At 31.5% G+C, this 18,216-nt stretch overlaps 1 protein-coding gene across 1 annotated transcript; it reads right to left on the bottom strand.

Moving 5' to 3' along the window:
- Window positions 1–1,542: 1,542 nt before the first annotated feature.
- Window positions 1,543–17,781, bottom strand: LOTGIDRAFT_232390 (hypothetical protein; the record flags this gene model as incomplete). The annotated part of the gene is made up of 26 exons (XM_009056616.1): window positions 17,597–17,781; window positions 16,279–16,377; window positions 16,005–16,128; window positions 15,517–15,673; window positions 15,200–15,301; window positions 14,899–14,988; window positions 14,584–14,662; window positions 14,155–14,280; window positions 13,896–13,967; window positions 13,433–13,626; window positions 12,443–12,580; window positions 11,857–11,966; window positions 11,419–11,521; window positions 10,726–11,100; window positions 10,302–10,409; window positions 9,999–10,065; window positions 9,530–9,659; window positions 9,205–9,280; window positions 8,820–8,998; window positions 8,433–8,588; window positions 4,162–4,221; window positions 3,589–3,745; window positions 3,102–3,192; window positions 2,805–2,885; window positions 2,342–2,499; window positions 1,543–1,610 (listed from the first exon to the last, which is right to left on the bottom strand). Exons 1-26 carry the CDS (start codon window positions 17,662–17,664, stop codon window positions 1,543–1,545), a joined length of 3,168 nt encoding a protein of 1,055 aa, XP_009054864.1. The 5' UTR covers window positions 17,665–17,781.
- Between the last annotated feature and the right edge of the window lie 435 nt (window positions 17,782–18,216).

The following is an 18,216-nucleotide window of genomic DNA, read 5'->3' as shown; positions in this document are numbered from 1 at the left end:
ATACGACTATCTCCAAAATATCAAGCTATTACAAACCATGTCTATTACAGGGACATCATTAGGCGCTTTTCTTGTAAGACAGTACATGTAGTTTGTAAATGTAGTGATTTGATTGGATCATACACAGGCGAATAATGCCAATTATAGCCCTAGACAGAAAAACTGTAAACAATGTGACTTCACTGCACATGTATTGGAAGACTTTGGCTTTATTTGCTAGCCTTCAATTCAATAAAATTGCTGCATTTTGAACCAACTGTGACATATGAAAAGTGTGTATTGCTGTCAAGGTGCTAGATACAGTTTGTAATTGCTAGTCATCGTGAAGATGAAGATCCCTCAGAAAATAAAAACTCTAATAATAGATAGGACATCTCAATACTCAATAATATTATGCAGATGCTGTTTCTGTACTCTCTCTCTCTCATTACCACATAAATAAATTGACGTGGAATTATATTTTCAACTGTTTTGCAGATTACAGGACTAAATAAAGACAAGCCAAAAAATGCTATAATAGAAATTTTTACCAAGGACTGGAATAAAGCATTCGTGACATAAAAGGGTATGGAAAATTAAAACCCTTTGTTTTCAGGAACATACATGGAAATATATTCAAGAAAATACATACATGCAGTAGTTCATTATAGATTTTTGGGGTGTCTAATATATTGCCGGTACACTATGCCTATAAAATGCCTTGCAAATTTCTGCTATCTAGCTAGCCAGTTATGATCAGAATGAATAGAGTTTGCAATCACAGGTCATCCAGAACATTTGAGGATGTAATATGGGTTATGGCTTAATATACAATGAACACTAATTACAGAATCAATTATCAGACTCCACTAATTAGAACTAACAAACTGATAGAAGACAATCATGACTTAATAATAGGGTGGAATCAAATAATCAATGTTAATTTATCCTTCATTTCTATAGCAGATCCAGGTACCAAGGTCATTACTACTTTGTGATGTTCTGAAACCTAGGTCATTGCTAATTACAATGTTTGCAAAACTAGGTCATTATTGTTCAAAATGTACAGCAAATCTAGGTCATTTCTACTTACAATGTATAGCAAACCTAGGTCATTACTACTTACAAGTAAGTAAACCTAGGTCATTACTACTTATGTATATCAAACCCTGGTCATTACTACTTACAATGTATAGCAAACCTAGGTCATTACTACTTACAATGTGTAGCAAACCTAGGTCATTATCTCTTGTAAACCTTTGGCAGAATGTCAACATTGAAAATTCAAATTTCACAGGGAATTGCATCTCACATTTGTCGTCTGTATATGTTAACCGGAATAGAATTGGCAATTTTCTGTTCTCAAGCTTTTTAGATTTCTTCCTTTTAGTACTCATTCATTTATTATCTTCAAGATAAAAGAGTGAATCTGTTACTGTTAGAAAGTGCTGGAGATCCCTTCGTCATTCTGTTGATAGTTGATTTTAGACGCCACGACCATCATTCTGAATTATTCTGCATGATGATTAGATATGATAAACCATACTAGATCAACCAGATTCTTCAGCCGCTATTTTTGAATACATCTTTCCATTTCTGTATGAAGTCTTTGATATTTTCAAAACAAACTCCTGTAAGAGAAATATACATGTATCATCTGATTTAAATACACCCCTGATTACCATATAATCAAATATATTTGTAATGAATTTACCCACTAAAATTGATCTATTTCATTGGGAAACTCTGAAATTGGAATGAAAGTTGATTCTTACATAAAAACTACAGGCACAAGCTTAGTTGACTGCATTTCAATAATTACAGCAGACTAACTTTGTGAAATTTTTTGAATGGTCAAAATCATTAAGCATTCAAATAACTGGTAGTATACTTATATTTTTCATTGGCTGCATGTATACAATGCTATAGAATTTATGCGTAAATTTGAATCAGCAAAATCACAAAATGGTCTGTGATTAATTAAAATGGTGGCATCCACAGACTGAAAGTCAGATTCAACAATAGATTTTTTGCTTCATTTTATAAACTAGGATTCATCAGGTAATTCACTCAAACAACATTGGTTTGATGCAAACTGTTGAAATGAAATTAAGATACTACTTTTGTTTTACTTTGTCTTAAAAAGAACCTCACGTTTCCTCTTTAGAACAGTGACGGTAGTTTAATTTGAGCCACGTTTTTCAAGAAGTATGATCCAAGTATATTAACTAGGTCAGGAATGTGGTTTCGTATGTGTGTATCAAACTGTTTTAAAATCCTGTTTTTAACTTGTGCTAATAATCTGTTAATATAATCATCAATTATTAGCAATACTGTAATATCTGGAAAACTGTCACCTTACCTTGTTGTTGAGTAGTTGTTATAACTTGATTCACAGTTTGAGGCAAATTATCAGTGTTCATTGTTTGTCCTAATATCACAGTCACCAGTTTACCATTTGATATACATCCTGTCTGCCTAGCAAAATACTGGGCACATCCAGACAGCTCTAATAAACACCTGTAATATACAAGGAAACTTAACAGATAATAAGGTGTAGAGAGCACATTGCAATATAATCATCACATTAGTATTGTTAACTATAGACTCTGAAAATGAGTTGCCAAGTGGACAAATCTGTTGAGTAAGCATGTGTTGTACAGATCATGTTTAAGACTAAAATTATCTGAACATTATGTAGCTAAGACAAGTCAGTCTACACACTGCTAGTAGCCCTACAGTTCACAGGTGAAGGGGGTGATACCTTCCTGATTTTTTAACTGAGTGAACTGTTGCTAGATCTCTACATTAAAGATTTAACATACCAAATATCTCTTTTACTTTTCTTCAAACTTCTAACATTAACACCATGAACTGTTTCTTGACCTTTCTGAGCTCTGATATACCTAATTATTAATCAAAATTAAATATTACGGAAACCAAGGATAGCAAATATGGACCAGAGTGATCATGCTTACGGTTTTGGAATACATTATTGTATAGATAGTTGCAAATGATACAAGTCACGATGAATGTATTGACAATTTCTTCTGGGCACACAGGAGTATTTGGACATTCATGTTACCCCTATATCAGACCTTATATTATTAAAGTGAACTAACCTATTTCCTCTTTTGAATTCCATCTCTAACCATCTAATTGCTTCCCTTGACTTACTGTTTTCTTTCTTGATATAATCTAAACCATCAATCACTACAAATATTGATAGAAAAAATGCAAGATCACAATCAAATACTGTTTGTTTTGTTGCTTATATAAATACTGGTAGGGGAATATACCAAAAAATATTTACTCATTGTATGAATTGTTTTAAAACTAAAGCAACAGAGTTTTCCATTTTCAATGACAAAGGCAAGCACTCTACTTTCAATTTATACTTAAATATCAATACGATTTCATATTTTCATAAAATCAGTTGAAACAGCAGGAAACAATAGTTATTTTGATAAACAAATGTGAATAGGTGTCTACAATCTTTATCCATATAATGAAATTCTCTATAAAATATGTCTTAGCGAAACCTTGAAAATAAGTTATGAAAACATGATTAAGAAATACATAGAGCGATATCATTGAATATATACTAACCAGAGAGAGGTATTATAATGATACTGCATCCTAGCTGTGTTAATTGTTTAATATATTGTAATGATGTACACAGTGTGGTAGTATCTGGTATGATATAAGGAGGAAATGTTGGTTGATCTGGAGATTGTAACGATCCTTCCAACTGGTTTACTTCATCCTACAACATAATCAAATATCATTCTTAATTATAAATTTCACTCAGAATAAGGACTAAATTCATTGGACGATTTTAATGTTTAAGCCATCTTAAGTCAATTATGAAAACTGGCTTTAAATCAGGCTGTTGATTCATATTTATTTGCTAATCAGACAAGATCAGGCTAAAAGGCAAAATTCAAAATATTTTATTTGACAATGCACATAAATACAATGTAATTTACTTTCAATTTCTGCACTATTTGGATATTTACAATACTAGTATAAAAATCAAGAATAGTATGCTATCAAAATTAAAACTCAATTTATGAACAAATCAGATCCAATGATAACCAATTTATTGTTGCTTCATATTGCCCATGCTTCAATATCTCTGTAGACAATTATTATAATAATCATAACAATATGTTAATTTACTTGTAGTCTAAGTTGAGCCATATCTTTCATTAACTGATTTCTTCTTCTATCATCTTCTCTCTGTAATATATAATGACAAATACATATTAAAAACCTGAGAAATATACAAAATAACACTAAATGCTGTGGACAAAGAATCCACAAATAAATTATTATAAAGAAATCCATGACATTTGGTTTCAATCAAAATAACAAAATGTTCTATTACTAGTAAAATTCTACTTTGAGGAATTGTAAATAACAACACTATTCTGGATATACCTTCTCCTTTCTTTAATTTAGTAACATTTCATTTCCCATACAGAAATATCTATCGAGCTTAAACAGAATTACAATAATAGTATATCCATAATAATGATTAAATTTCTAGTGTCTAGTGTACATTCTACTTTCTAATGTCATTTAAAGATAATAGAAGTGACTAACTTCATTGCATATTGACAAGTTAAATAATAAAAAAGCCACCTAAAAAGATATTTACCAATTAGTATTGAATCAGAATAAATATCACATGACATGACCTAACTTACATCATAACCTTATCATCTCCATCAATATAAACTTCATCTTATTTTTACCCACCCAAAACTAAACATAATCTACTCACATATTATCTTACATTTCTAAATATTTTCTTAATATATCTAGTGTAGAAATTTATCCCCATCATATGAATAGACATTGAGTTGTTTGCCAAAAATAACAAACCAAATATACCTCAATAACATCAAATAACACACAGTTTTTACAGTAAACTCAACTAGTATACAAAATATAACATAAACACATAGATATTCATTTTACCTACATGGCAAGTCATGATAATGGTTAAATGAGGGATGTTGATTAAACCAAATTAGCCAGGTTTGTCTGAATTGATGAATAAAATGCATTTAAATGTTTTATAAAATATTTAATTGTTAAATAAATGTGAGATTAATATTTTTCACCATAATTTACCATTTAATAAACAGAAATTAACTTTATTAGGATCATTATTAAGTCATTGTCCAACCTAACTAATACTTTTTCATCACCACCACAGCAATAATACATATATTTATACTCCCATTCCAAACCACCAAACCAACCACCCAATTGATCCAGATCCAACGACCAACTTCTACATTAACCAACAACTATCTATATTGTGACATGAGAATCTGCTGGAAGAGGACATTTACTGTCATTTATATCCTAAACATCCACTGTTAATATAATTATATTCACTATGCTATTATTCATTCCTCCATTGGCCAACCATATAACATATTCAATAAAACAATGTTAAATATAACAGGAAACGGCAATTAAAAGATGAAAGTGTCATGTAAATATCATTTGAAAATTATCCTAGTAAAATATTATTCATAAATCAATTATGAGCTCAATGACATACTCTGCATATTAACAAATGTATTAGAAATTCTTGGAATAATATTCACACAGTTTTCGGCCTCCTTCAAAAAGATATAAATCATCTAGAAATAATATACCTCTATTATTTTACCATAACTCAATCACCTATCAAAATATTCCACCAATCTTTTAGCACCTCCAGATAAAAAGAGTCTGTATTTATAGAAATTCATTACAAGCAGGGCTTTTAAATTTCAAGCATTTATAATTGATATGCATGTTTACAATAAAAACACAGAAAAACATAATTCACTTGAAAAGTGAAACAAATTGTTTATACAGATGTAATTCTTTTAGTCATTGACATAAATAGTTTTTGATGTCGACAAACCACACCAGACTAAGAGAACAATTGCCAACATTTTTGTCAAGTTTCCTTCTATCTTTCATGTGGGAGTTATAAAGAGAAGACAGAATGTTTCCAGTGTAATTTTATATGAAGCTTAATCAGTATAAAATGTTAGCCATATGTTCTCTCTTTACATTTTGTGTATTCAGAGTTAACAATCAATATATTTTGGTTAACAAACTACTGTCAGTTGACTAAAACTTTTGAGAGAGAGTTAAGAGCTGATACCATGTCGACTCATGAAACACTGAACAACGGCACTTAATAGCATAAGATAACATAACCCAACTCCCTTATTATAAAGTAAATGGGACCATGCATCACTTTATCCAAAAAGAATTTTTACTAATTTGATCAATTCTATTTTAACCAATGAAAACCACCTTGCATGCAATCATTGATAATAATATTCACGAATTTCAAGCATTTTAATTTTTTCAAAAAACAGACTTTAGAAATAAATATATGTAGAAGAGTGTTGATTGTTTGGTTTGAATACCATGCAACATCATGAATATTAACTTAGTCCCAAATATGAGCCTAATATGAAGTTTACCTGCTATAGAGTGAAACACAGTAGAAATATGAAAGTAATGCCACACATGTTGAAGAGACAAAGATACAGACTGAGATACAGCCCGTCGTTAGGGTGGGGTCCATGGGGGCTGGGCCCCAGCAAGTGAGAATTAAACTCCAACAAAACTTTCTTCAGATCAGCAGAGATTGATTCATTTAGTGTCTTTGTACAAAAACCAATTCATTCCTAGCGACGGGGCTGCTGAGCTATCAGTATATGCGAGGTTTAAACTAAAGTACAGCACTATTCATTGAATATCTTGTTATAATTAATATTTTTTTTTAAACTTTAAAGCATTGTCATTTAAAGTAATTACTGCATGTAATAATTCTGAATTGAACTAATTGAAACAAATTGATAACTCTTTCCTTCTCTTTATTGACAATATGAGAACACACTGTAGATAAATTACTAACTATATATGTGAACTGGTATGTATTTTAGTAGAATGTACTTTCATTTTAAGCTATTCAAAGCTGATTTCATCAATCAGGCAAAGAGTTGGTAAATCATTATATTTCATGTCATCTCAATAAATTATTCAGAAATCAATTAATTAACAGTTGCAATAATTACATAGTTGCCATTTGTTACAAATAGTCATAAATATGTCATTCTAAAAATAGATCCTTCATTAGTTGTGTTTAGATGAACAACAGGCCTGTCAGAGGAATTAGAGCTCTCCTGCTTTGTAAACTAATAATAACCTGCCACAGTAATTTCAATCTTTAAACTCACTAATTTGATTGGCTGTAATTTCTGACCAATCAATGCTTGAATTCATCAAATGGTATAATTTGCATACTTGATTGACACTTATGTGTAATTTGACCGACAGAAAAAGGGGGATATGGTATTTGATATCCCTGATTAATTCACCAGCATCATATCAGCCCTCAGTCTGATAATTAGAAACCAGAGCTGTTTTGTTATACTCGGCATATGTGACTACATCATACAGCTTAGAGTCTCATTGTTCTAGACTACAACTTAAGTTTCAAACAGAACAAAGGCATTGGTATTATCATTTCACATTAGTCACTAAATATTTGGCTGTTTCACACATCACTTACTTCTGTCTATTTTGAACACAATCTTAGAAAAACCTTTAAAACCAATTTTTTATATTTTTTATACAGAATAACAAGTAAGTTAGATAAGACTGTTGTACAAGTTAGAAAACTAAGTGAAAACTAATATTATTGCCTCACAAGTTTTCATGTTTTTTGTTGGTTTCGGTAACATTCCATAACAAATGAAAGGAAGTGATGTCATGTTAAAAATTTAAGAATCAAATATTACCATCTGGAAAAAATATGGTTTTTAAAAAGCTATATTCCTAGCTTATAGTATTTTTTTTTTACTTTCACTTTCACCAAGCCTCAGGCAGATATTTTGACGATTATCATTTGGTGCAAAGCAATTGCAAAGCTGTTGTTTTTAGGTTTCTAACATATTTCCCGTTGTAAAATTCCTCTTAATTAACATATTATTTTCCACTCTTATATCATTCATACTTTATATAATGTGCAACTGGGGGGAAAAAGTTTTCATTATACAAAGATAGGAAGTTTATTACAGGTTTGATGTCGTTTTGGAAGTCCCTATAACAAGCTCATCTGACTAACCTATTTCAAAAATGACAAATATCAAGTCAACAAATTTCTGCCATTTTGTGCGTAAAGATTATAACACAAGCACCAAAATGTATGCCCAAGAAGAATGTATCATGACAACCCTCTAACAATGTTTCAATATGATATAACATAAATCTCATCTAATACCATAAGGCCAGAATAATACTAGTCTTTAGGCAGCTAACATTCTTAAATTTAAGACAATTAAGAAATCTTCTACCAGGTTGTATTGGAATGAGTTTCCAAATTAACTTTTGGTTTAAAATGCAGTGTAAGGGAGATAACTCACCATTCTATCTTGAGCAGCTTTCTCTGTTTCTTCTTCATTGCTATTTACAGATGGACCAAAAAACATGGCTTCCTCAGGTTTATAGTTGAACTCTACACACTCTATTGATGACAGATAATGACCAAATTGTCGTAAAGATGCAATTCGTAAGAAGGTCTGAAAGAATGAGATCAAAAGCAACTTAAGAATTAGAATTCCTGCATCGTATTTGAAGTCCAATCTCATCAAAATTAGATTTAGATTCAAATGGATCCTGTTTTAATGAAGTTATTTTATCCAATAAAAGCATGTTATGTATTGATGTATTTTTGGGATAGCAAAATCAAAGGTAGAGCAATATGACAGCCTCTATTGGTTTTCCCCATTTTAATACGAATGTGAACTAACCTCTTGTATCTCAGTTAGACTGGCCCTCGTTTTCATCACATAATTTATCCCAGCCTGAACATCTACTAAGGGAGGTAACTGACATAAATTATAATCTTCTTTCAGTGGATACACTTGTTTCCAGTCTTGTGAATGAATGTCTAGTATAACTTTCTGTAATCCACTGAACCAACACTGGTCTGAAACAGACATGTTTTGATATTTTAGTTTCCTTGCTGACCATTTTATCATTTCAGCAGCATCCATAATTTAACACATTTTTTAAAATAGGGTGGACTAAAACTCTTATTGATTAGAATCTACCTATGTTGATAAAAATAGACATCTTAGGATACTGCCCAATTCCTTTGCAAGATAAGTTTTACTACATTGAAAGGTCACTCACCGTGTTCAACAAGCTGTCGTTCTTTAGGCAAAAAATTTAATAAAACTGACAATCTACACCATAATGAGTGTGAACTCTGAAATTCAAAACAAAAAGCAGTTTACTTGTATACCACATAGTTTGTCAAACAAGGAATGATCAAATGAAGTTTAAAAAATCGAGATATTATGACTGCATCGATTGCAACTAATCAAAGATCTTGGTAATGATTGTAACAATTATTATTGGTGTTCTTGACCTTAATGTCTTAATTTTTGCAAATGATTTTTTGATTACAAAAGTTCAACTTAATATGTTTTCTATGGAAGTAAGTAATATAGCCTACCTGAGCACAGGTATCTATGATATGAGAATGACATTTCATCCAATCAGACATGAGCTTTACTGTGGGTAATAATCCTTCTGAATTTAATACATCTAGTATGTTCTGAATTCTTTGGTGGTTGGCTTCAGGCCTGTAATATATAGGATTATCAACTTCTGATGAAATCATCATTATACTTAATATGATTAAGTTTTGTGGCCTCCCTCATAAAGCAATGAGTTTAAAAACTCATTTGTCAACAAATTAGAGCAGGATTAGGGGTTCAGTAAGGATAACATGATCTGCCATGCTTGAAAGGGTGATAATTGTAGCTGAGCTCAAAAAATTAGATTGTAATAAATATAAGCATATCAAATAATCTGATGAAAATGGTTGATTATCTGTTGCTATACCATCTAGGATCATCAAAATGTCAAAGAGTGCCTGAAAGAGCAGAAACCATTACTGATAAGAAAGAGAAGCACCTTACCTTTCTTCATCACTGGTAGAACTGTTCTCTGGAGCATCAGTTTCATCTGTTAATGTACAGGCTGTATCTAAATATTGAAAAAAAAAATTAAACAAATTTACACTAACCAGACTTTTTTTAGTAAAACTCTGAAAGGTAATGTAAAGAGGTTTCCTTAAAAATTGATGTGTATTCTCAATTCTCAAACGTCAAAGGTTCTTGCAATCAGTGTCCCCAATTAGCATACAAAACCTCTTTACAATCCCTTTAATTCCTAAATTTCGGTTGTGAAATGACTAGAATATACTGAAGTTTTAAAGGTACCTGTATCTGTTGGTATTAAACTAACTTCTGTATCAGTCTCTATGATATAATTAGCTAGCTTGTTGGTGATATCAGCCACATGTTTAGCTTCACTAGATGTAGAAAATCCTAAAAGATAAAAAAAAAAAACAGGAAAGTGTGACACTTAAACACAATAGAATAACACAATTCGGAATAGAATAATGGATTGCCTAGTAGACTTTGAGAATATGGAAATAATTTAATTGAGTAATTTCTTACACTTTAGAAACATTTAATGAATCATAACAACTAGCCTAGATTCATTCTGTTTTTCGGGGTAGGGATATCCTTTATTTATCAAAACAGTCAATAATGTGAATAATTTATGATCAAATTTATCTCATTTATGTGATTGTCATGCCGATTTTGTACTAAAAAGATTAAGATACAATTATTATCTTACCAGGGGGAATAGAGACATCTTTCTTTCCTTGAATAACATCACGGTAATTCTCATATTCTGCTTTATCAATTTCATCATTACGATTTCCAGATTCTATATTTTGGCCTAAAAACGTGGAAGCTGAGAAGAGTTTAGATGAGAAATGTGCAAGATTATCAGGTGTCGTATCTGACCATGAATTATTACTACTCGAATCTCCAGCAGACGTCTTATGATTAGAGTTATCTCCCTCCATGTTAGTCTTGGTTGTCAAGTCTTGTTTGATCTCCTGACTATTCATCAGACCTTCTGATAGATCCGAGTCTGAATCATGATCAAAATAACTGACTAAATCTTCTTCAGACTCATCGGATATAAAACTGTCATCATTGACCCCTGAAAAATGAGCATCAAATTGTCAGATAACTTACATAGTTTTGCTCAGGATGAGAATAATTGCATTTAGGCTGTATTTAAAATTTAACATCATTCCATCAAATGAAGGAAAAGAAATTATTTTCAGTCCATAATACATGTCAACTTTAAAACCAAAAATACAGATGGATTCATAACAAAAAAGAGGTAAGTATTGTTGAATCGTCACATATTTACAAAAAATAATGATAGCATCTCTCCTTATGAGATTAATTGATCAGCTATGAAAGAAGCAAAGCAACAGTCTAATTTAGTAGATATATTTATATTAATATTCACCTTCACTAAGATCTGAGGCTTCAGATAAATCTGACACTTCACTACTGTCACTGTTCTTTCTTCTCCTCCGTCTTCTTATATTCCTTAATCTACTCTTACTTTTCTATAAAACACAGAAACACATCAATAAAAATAGTATATATTAAATACAATCTTTTATGACTGTGACTAATAAACTAGATCTTCATATCGTTTCAACAGTTTATCAGTCCTTACTAATGTATACTTTGAAAATTGCGGCAAACATACAAACATTGGGTATTATTACATTACAATGATACTTGGTCAAATTTGTTGTGAAGTCTAACATCAACCTGTGTTGAACCAAAGAATTACCAGCCATCCACCACAAATGATACAGAAAAGTATGTAATCAACTAACTATCTAATGAAGAAGGTAAGTAAACATAGCTAGCAAATTAAGGCAATCAAACTCACCTTTTTATTGCCACCTGATTTCTCTATATTGGGTGAATTCTCATTAGTTTTCTCAGATTCCGTTTGTGTTTTATTGTCATCAGAATCATCATTCTCTGTAGAGGAATCATCTGTGAACAAATTCAAACAATGCTGTGAACGAATCTATGAAGTCATAATGGGTCTTTGGAATTGAGTTCATTCTGACATGTTACACTCCAAAGAAACAGGATGGAGAACCAGAATAATAATACAAACAATAGCTTTGATTACATCCATCAACCAATGTCATTCTTTATGACATTTCATTTATATACTTTGAAAATTGCGGCATCACCAGACAAAGTCTGGAAGTAACATGCCTCATACAAACATTGGGTGGACCAGAAAAAGCAATAACGCTTATTATTTCTGTATTATTTGAAAGCTAACTATTGGTGAAAAGATCTCTTACATCTATGCAAATATGAGGTCAAAATATGACAGTATTTGCTTTGATACTTTGATCCAGAAACGAAACTTTTTTTGACTGTGCCACATATATCTTTCAACTCTGTATTGGACAACCTCTGATTATTTAACAAATCTTATATCAGTACGTACTTACCTAACTGGCTAGTTTGAAGTATTTTATTAGGATTTTCTTTCTCATCTAAAGCTGTTTGTACTCTGATAACTACATGATTTAATATATGAGAGAATATAGCTAATAGGAAAGCTATGGCAGCTGCTACTTGTCTAGATCCTGAAAGATAATAGAGCCATAAGGATAAGTACAAGTCTTCAATCTCAGCTAGAAATAGTATGACAGGCACTGACAATGACCTGAATCTTTGAATCTTAAAACATGAAGCCATGTGGGAATTCTCAAAGATAGTGAGAAAATAATTGGAAGCATTATTAGAGAAAGAAAATAAGACAATACAACTTATAATGCCTAGTTCACACCAACAGCGAATGCTGCGCTTTAAATCAGCGAGCAAAGCGCCATCATTTTTTGTTTACTTTTCCTAAAATAACACGATCTCTACGCTCTGATAAGCTCTGATACGAATTGGTTACGCTTTGGGGACGAATTATTTCCCGATTTGATCAGGCCGTGTTACGCTTTAAATCACACTTTGATAAGCTTTATTAAGCTTTGATGCGGTTATGACGCTTTAAATCACGCTCTGATACGATTATCAAGCTCTGTTGTGCATTGTTAAGCTCTGTTACTCATTAGAAAATTTCGAAATGGCCGATTTCATGCCGCTTTTGATCAAGTGGTGACAGACCGTGAAGAATGGGTTCCCCGCTTTGAATAAAGCTCTGTTAAGCTTTCCTACGCTTTGAGTCAAGCTTTGCTGAACTTTGTTAAGCTTTGATACGTTCTCGGCGCTTTAATCAATTCGTGACAGAGCGCCCAAAATTTTTAAACAGTTCAAAATTTTTTGGCGCTCTTGCCGAATATCCATCTTTGCTCAAAGCTTTCCAACAATCTATTACGACCCTGGCGCTTTAGTCAAGCTTTGTTACGCTTTGGTACCGCTTTAAAGCGCGATCAAAGCGCCGCTGGTGTGAACTGAGCATTAGACATTAAATGAAAACTACATACCATTTTGTTGTAGAAGGTGTATTGTACATATACATGTAACAACTAATTTAAATACAATATCATCATCTAGATACTGTAACTGTTCTAATGTTACATATTCTTCATTAGTATAGGCCCCAGGTTCATAAAACATACACCGGTCAAAATTCTTTAATGTTTCTTGACAAACTTCCTGCATCTCACTATTCTCTATACTGGAAATTTAACAACAAAAAATAAAATACAAAGAATGATAATGCTTAAAAAGTCTTTGAAGTACTAAAAAAATGACCCCAAAAATCTCAGATATTGCAAAAAGCTTCACTTATACCCAATTCTAATATTTCTAAAATAATACTAACTCTAGAATTACAAAACTGATTAATTATTTTGTTTTCTTTCAGGCTTTGACAATGATTTGTCATACAAAAAGGGAAATGTTGGTACTCTGTGTTTTATTAACATAAAAATAAAATACACTTACGATTTCGAAGGTTCTAGGAGAATTTCTAAAAGATGCAGAAATCTTACAAAAAACATTCTGATATCTTTTAATCTGAAAATATAATTATCAATCAATGAGAATTTCAAAAGAACAACGACAAAAATTGTGAATAGGAAAAGGAAACACTTAAAGATGCCATTTGTCCATTTTAGTTTTGTATGGTCTGGTTTTGGAAACTAGTCTTATCAGTCTGATCAGTACAAGAGAAACATAATCCTGCTAGAAACCTAACACATACCTTTTTTCATCAGGTTTGAGATCATTAAGATTGAGCTGTGATAATTCATCATATCTTTTATTGTTCTTCTCAAATAATTTCTTTAAATTTCCTAATGCCCCATCAAATGGTTTCTCACTCGATAAACTGAAAATAAAAATAAAAGAAATGATATAACATGTTTGATGATTATAACTTTAGGTAATTTACTGTACCATACAGTATCTTTAGTTCAAATACTTGAAATTGAACCAATATCAAGATAACTGTCCAACACTTAGCACATGATGAGGTCATGATAATTTCACATAAGATTGCAAATAAAATAAAAGTAGAATTGGAGTAAAAAGTAATAAATTGCCACCTGCTGTTTAAATGAAGTCACACACTTTCTTACGCAAGGTTTCTGTTTGATCAAATTTGGTCATAATATCATAATGTGAAACATACCATCTAATATAATGATAAGCAGCCTCTGTATTATAGTATCTTGATCCTGATAGTGTTCCTAGTTGATTATGTGGCATTCCTGTCAAATAAAAATAAATATTTCAAGAAATCCATCATAAATGCAAGAAAGAAGTAAAAAAAAACATTGTAAGACACATAAACTGTCATAGACTGTATTATGTTCACTGTTTCAATTTGTTGCCATTCATTCTTTCCATTACAGTTTTTGGAGATAATTTTAGTAAAGCTATCATAAACTATAAGACTCATACTAAGAGACTTGGAAGCTATGTAAGTTAAAAGAGAACAACCTACCTAATTCAGGTAATAAAATTAAAGCTTGATAATAATATCTTTCTGCTATAGAACCACTGACACCATGGTCAAAATCTTGTTGATATCGAGCTTAAAAAATAATCAATCATTTGTTAGATGAACCCATAATATTTGAAAAGAATCTGACTTATCATCTTTATAATAACCTCCATTTCCAAACAACATGTCTGTCATATTTCAAATTTCTTACATCTTGCTTGTATTTCCAAAGCATCATATGACTTGAGATTATGTACATTAGCATTTTGTTCAAAATAAATCAATAAATAAGCTTGCTCACCTATATCTCCTAAACATATTAAACATCTATGACAGGCTTTCATAGCCCATTCTAAAACTTGCTGAGAGACCTTTTTATTGTTAGGACTTGTTAATTTCTTTACTAAAATAGATAACAATATTAATACACAATTGGGAAAGAAATAACACATGTTACTATCAAAGGTAAGTTGCAGAATGTATGAAATGCAGAACAAAATGTCTTTACAATTGACGTTTCATTATAAACCATCCAAAAATGAAATATATATAATATAACACATTTTAATAAAGCCAACTGAAAAATACAGAATATCATAACATGTATAAGTAGCTTACATCTCTTAGAATCTATTACAATATGGAAGTCTAATATTCCTGCTAACTGTAGAGAGAATTCTTGTTGTAATTTAAACAGTAAATGTTGATAATAACCCCATGCTGATGCTAAATGAGATCTGTATGCTGTCTGTAATGAACTATGTGGGCGTAAATGCTGAAAACAAAAACAGTAGTTGAAAAAGTAACAAACTAAATGATGTCTAAGTGGATATCAATGCAATGCATGACCAATGCAGGAGAATTCATCATTTTAATCAGATGTGGTAACAGCCTCATGTAACTGTCAGGGTTGATAATGATTAAGTGCCATAGATGCAAAATTCCCATGGCTCTGAGAAAAAATTTGGGGACTATAAACTTTTTTCTTAGGGTACATCAAACTTATTAAATCCCAATGTTCCCTGATTTCATAGATATTGTCAATAAAATAGTTAAATCAATTTCATGTTGTAAGCATAATTCTATCATAGAGTAGCAATAATTACCTTCTTGTTCTGTTTGACAACTTGAATTATTTCATAGAAGACTTTTCTCCATAAAACTTCTTCAGCTTTTCTACCATATTCAGATGGATTGTAGAACATTAACCTCTCACAATATTCCTTTAATCTACAATAGTACACTTCAATGTAAAAATTCATGATACAAATTGTCATTTCTATCACTTTCATTTTAAAAGTTGTTAAGTTCATATTCAAACAGCTATAGCTAAAATTAAAACTTATGAACGAGTATAAAAACATTTTTGCACTAACTTACTTATTTCTAAGTCCAACACTTTCCTGGGAAAAAACCTCCCTGTAAGCCTTCTTCTGCTTTGTTATATCATCTAATTTTTTGATTGCATCCAGGGCATACCTATAATGAAAAAACAAAACAAATACATGCTTTATTGCACTTTATCAATTTGTTAAACATACTAACATAGTAAAGGAATCTGTGTGATTGCGATGTATGCAGCATACCACTTTCATATTCAAATTTGTTTTTTTATCAAAGAGTTATGTAAAGAGCTGCTCTAGTCATAATGTTTACTGGGGCCTTAAATGCCGGATTTCCGGAAAGGATTAATAATTTACATGAGCGACCTTGCGCACCTCTGCATTAGTTTGTTTTGATAAACATGGGTTTTCTCTACAATATCAGCTAGTAGAATGAATCCAGTAGTTTCAAGCAAGGTAAAGTGTAATAATGTATACTTTGACAAATACAAAATGGCGGATTTCACTTATTACCAAACGTCACCATTTTTTATCGGCCGAATTTCCTTATAATCCCAAGCGCTAATTGGAATTCCAAGTGTCGTCTGCTAGAATGTAGTCCAACGAATGAAGTCATGTGATCAACTAGCGGATTCTGTGTCAGCAGAAAATTTCTATGGAACACAAAGTGGACCATATTTTTATGTTGTTTCAGTGACTTTTAGCAATAAATCAAGCTACGTATCTTATTTTGTCAGTCGCTATTTTTTTTTAAATCGTGCTTCTTTGAAGGAATTGTCACTAGTTATAATGAATTGATATTAAAGATAAATACTAAGAAGTTAATTATACCACCCAGTATCTATACAACGTGTTTTTCTCAACTTATTTATAGATCAAACATTGTACACGAAAATAGGTGACGCATCCTGCCGCCGTTGCCGAGTTGGTTGCTCATAAAATATGGGTCAAAGTGAAGGATTCATAAAGAAAATCGAAATAAACCAATTTTAATTATTTTGTAGAGTATCTGAGGAAACATCTAAGACATAAATTTTTTTTTCGTTTTTTCAACTTTGACGAAATTCGGTGTTGAATCCTTATATCCACGAAAATAGGTTACACCACTGTACGGAAAGACAATGTCAACATCATCCAGTTTGTGTAAGGCCAACATCAGCACAGCACAGGTGTCTGACTGAAAATGGAACTGTGTAAATCAATATCCCTAATACACAAGTGAAATGTATCAACCGAAAACAAAAAATAATATTTTTAGAGGATTTGAAAGCAAACCATATTCAATTCAATGTCCAAGAAACTTCATCAATGTGAAGAGAAATTTGTAGCGAATCAAATGTCAAAAAAATGATTACTTATAAACTCTCTTTGCTTTATCAACGTCTGGTTTTGTCTCGGTGCCCGAACTTGATAATTTCTTCATCCTTCTTGTTTCTTCTTGGTTGTTCCAAGAAATTCATCTCCTCAGCCACCTGTCAAAAGCGGCATGTCATTAAAATATTGATGCGGTTCCTGGTTTCGATATCAACATTTCCATCACTCGCCATACTTGATCACGTGATTCGCTTTTCCGCTTCCGTTTCGAATAAAACGTAACCACTCATTGCTACTAATGATAGCGAATTTATAAAGAAATGGTTGTACAATTCCACAAAATGGGCACTATTTTCACTGCTTATTAATGATTACCGAATGTATTAATAGGCTTGATAATCCGTAGAAATCAGCACTTCAGAAACGCGTTGTGACCACTTTTCGTAAGAATTGTTTTAACCGGCGAAAAAACTTAAATGTTACATCATCAATCGCTTTGCATTTTTGAATTATTTGTTTATGTTGTAATTAGGTAATTTCTTATCATATTGATGTATTCCAATTCCGAAATCTATAGTATCTATTTGTGACCTTAGCCAGTGCTTCTAGAGTATCTCTTGTAAAACGTTACACAGCAGTGGCTGTCATGATCGGTATGGAA

This window comes from Lottia gigantea (genome assembly GCF_000327385.1).
Source record: "Lottia gigantea unplaced genomic scaffold LOTGIsca_28, whole genome shotgun sequence".
NCBI lineage: Eukaryota > Metazoa > Mollusca > Gastropoda > Lottiidae > Lottia > Lottia gigantea.
Note: the sequence above shows the minus strand (reverse complement) of the source record. Positions and strands in the feature narration are given on the sequence as shown.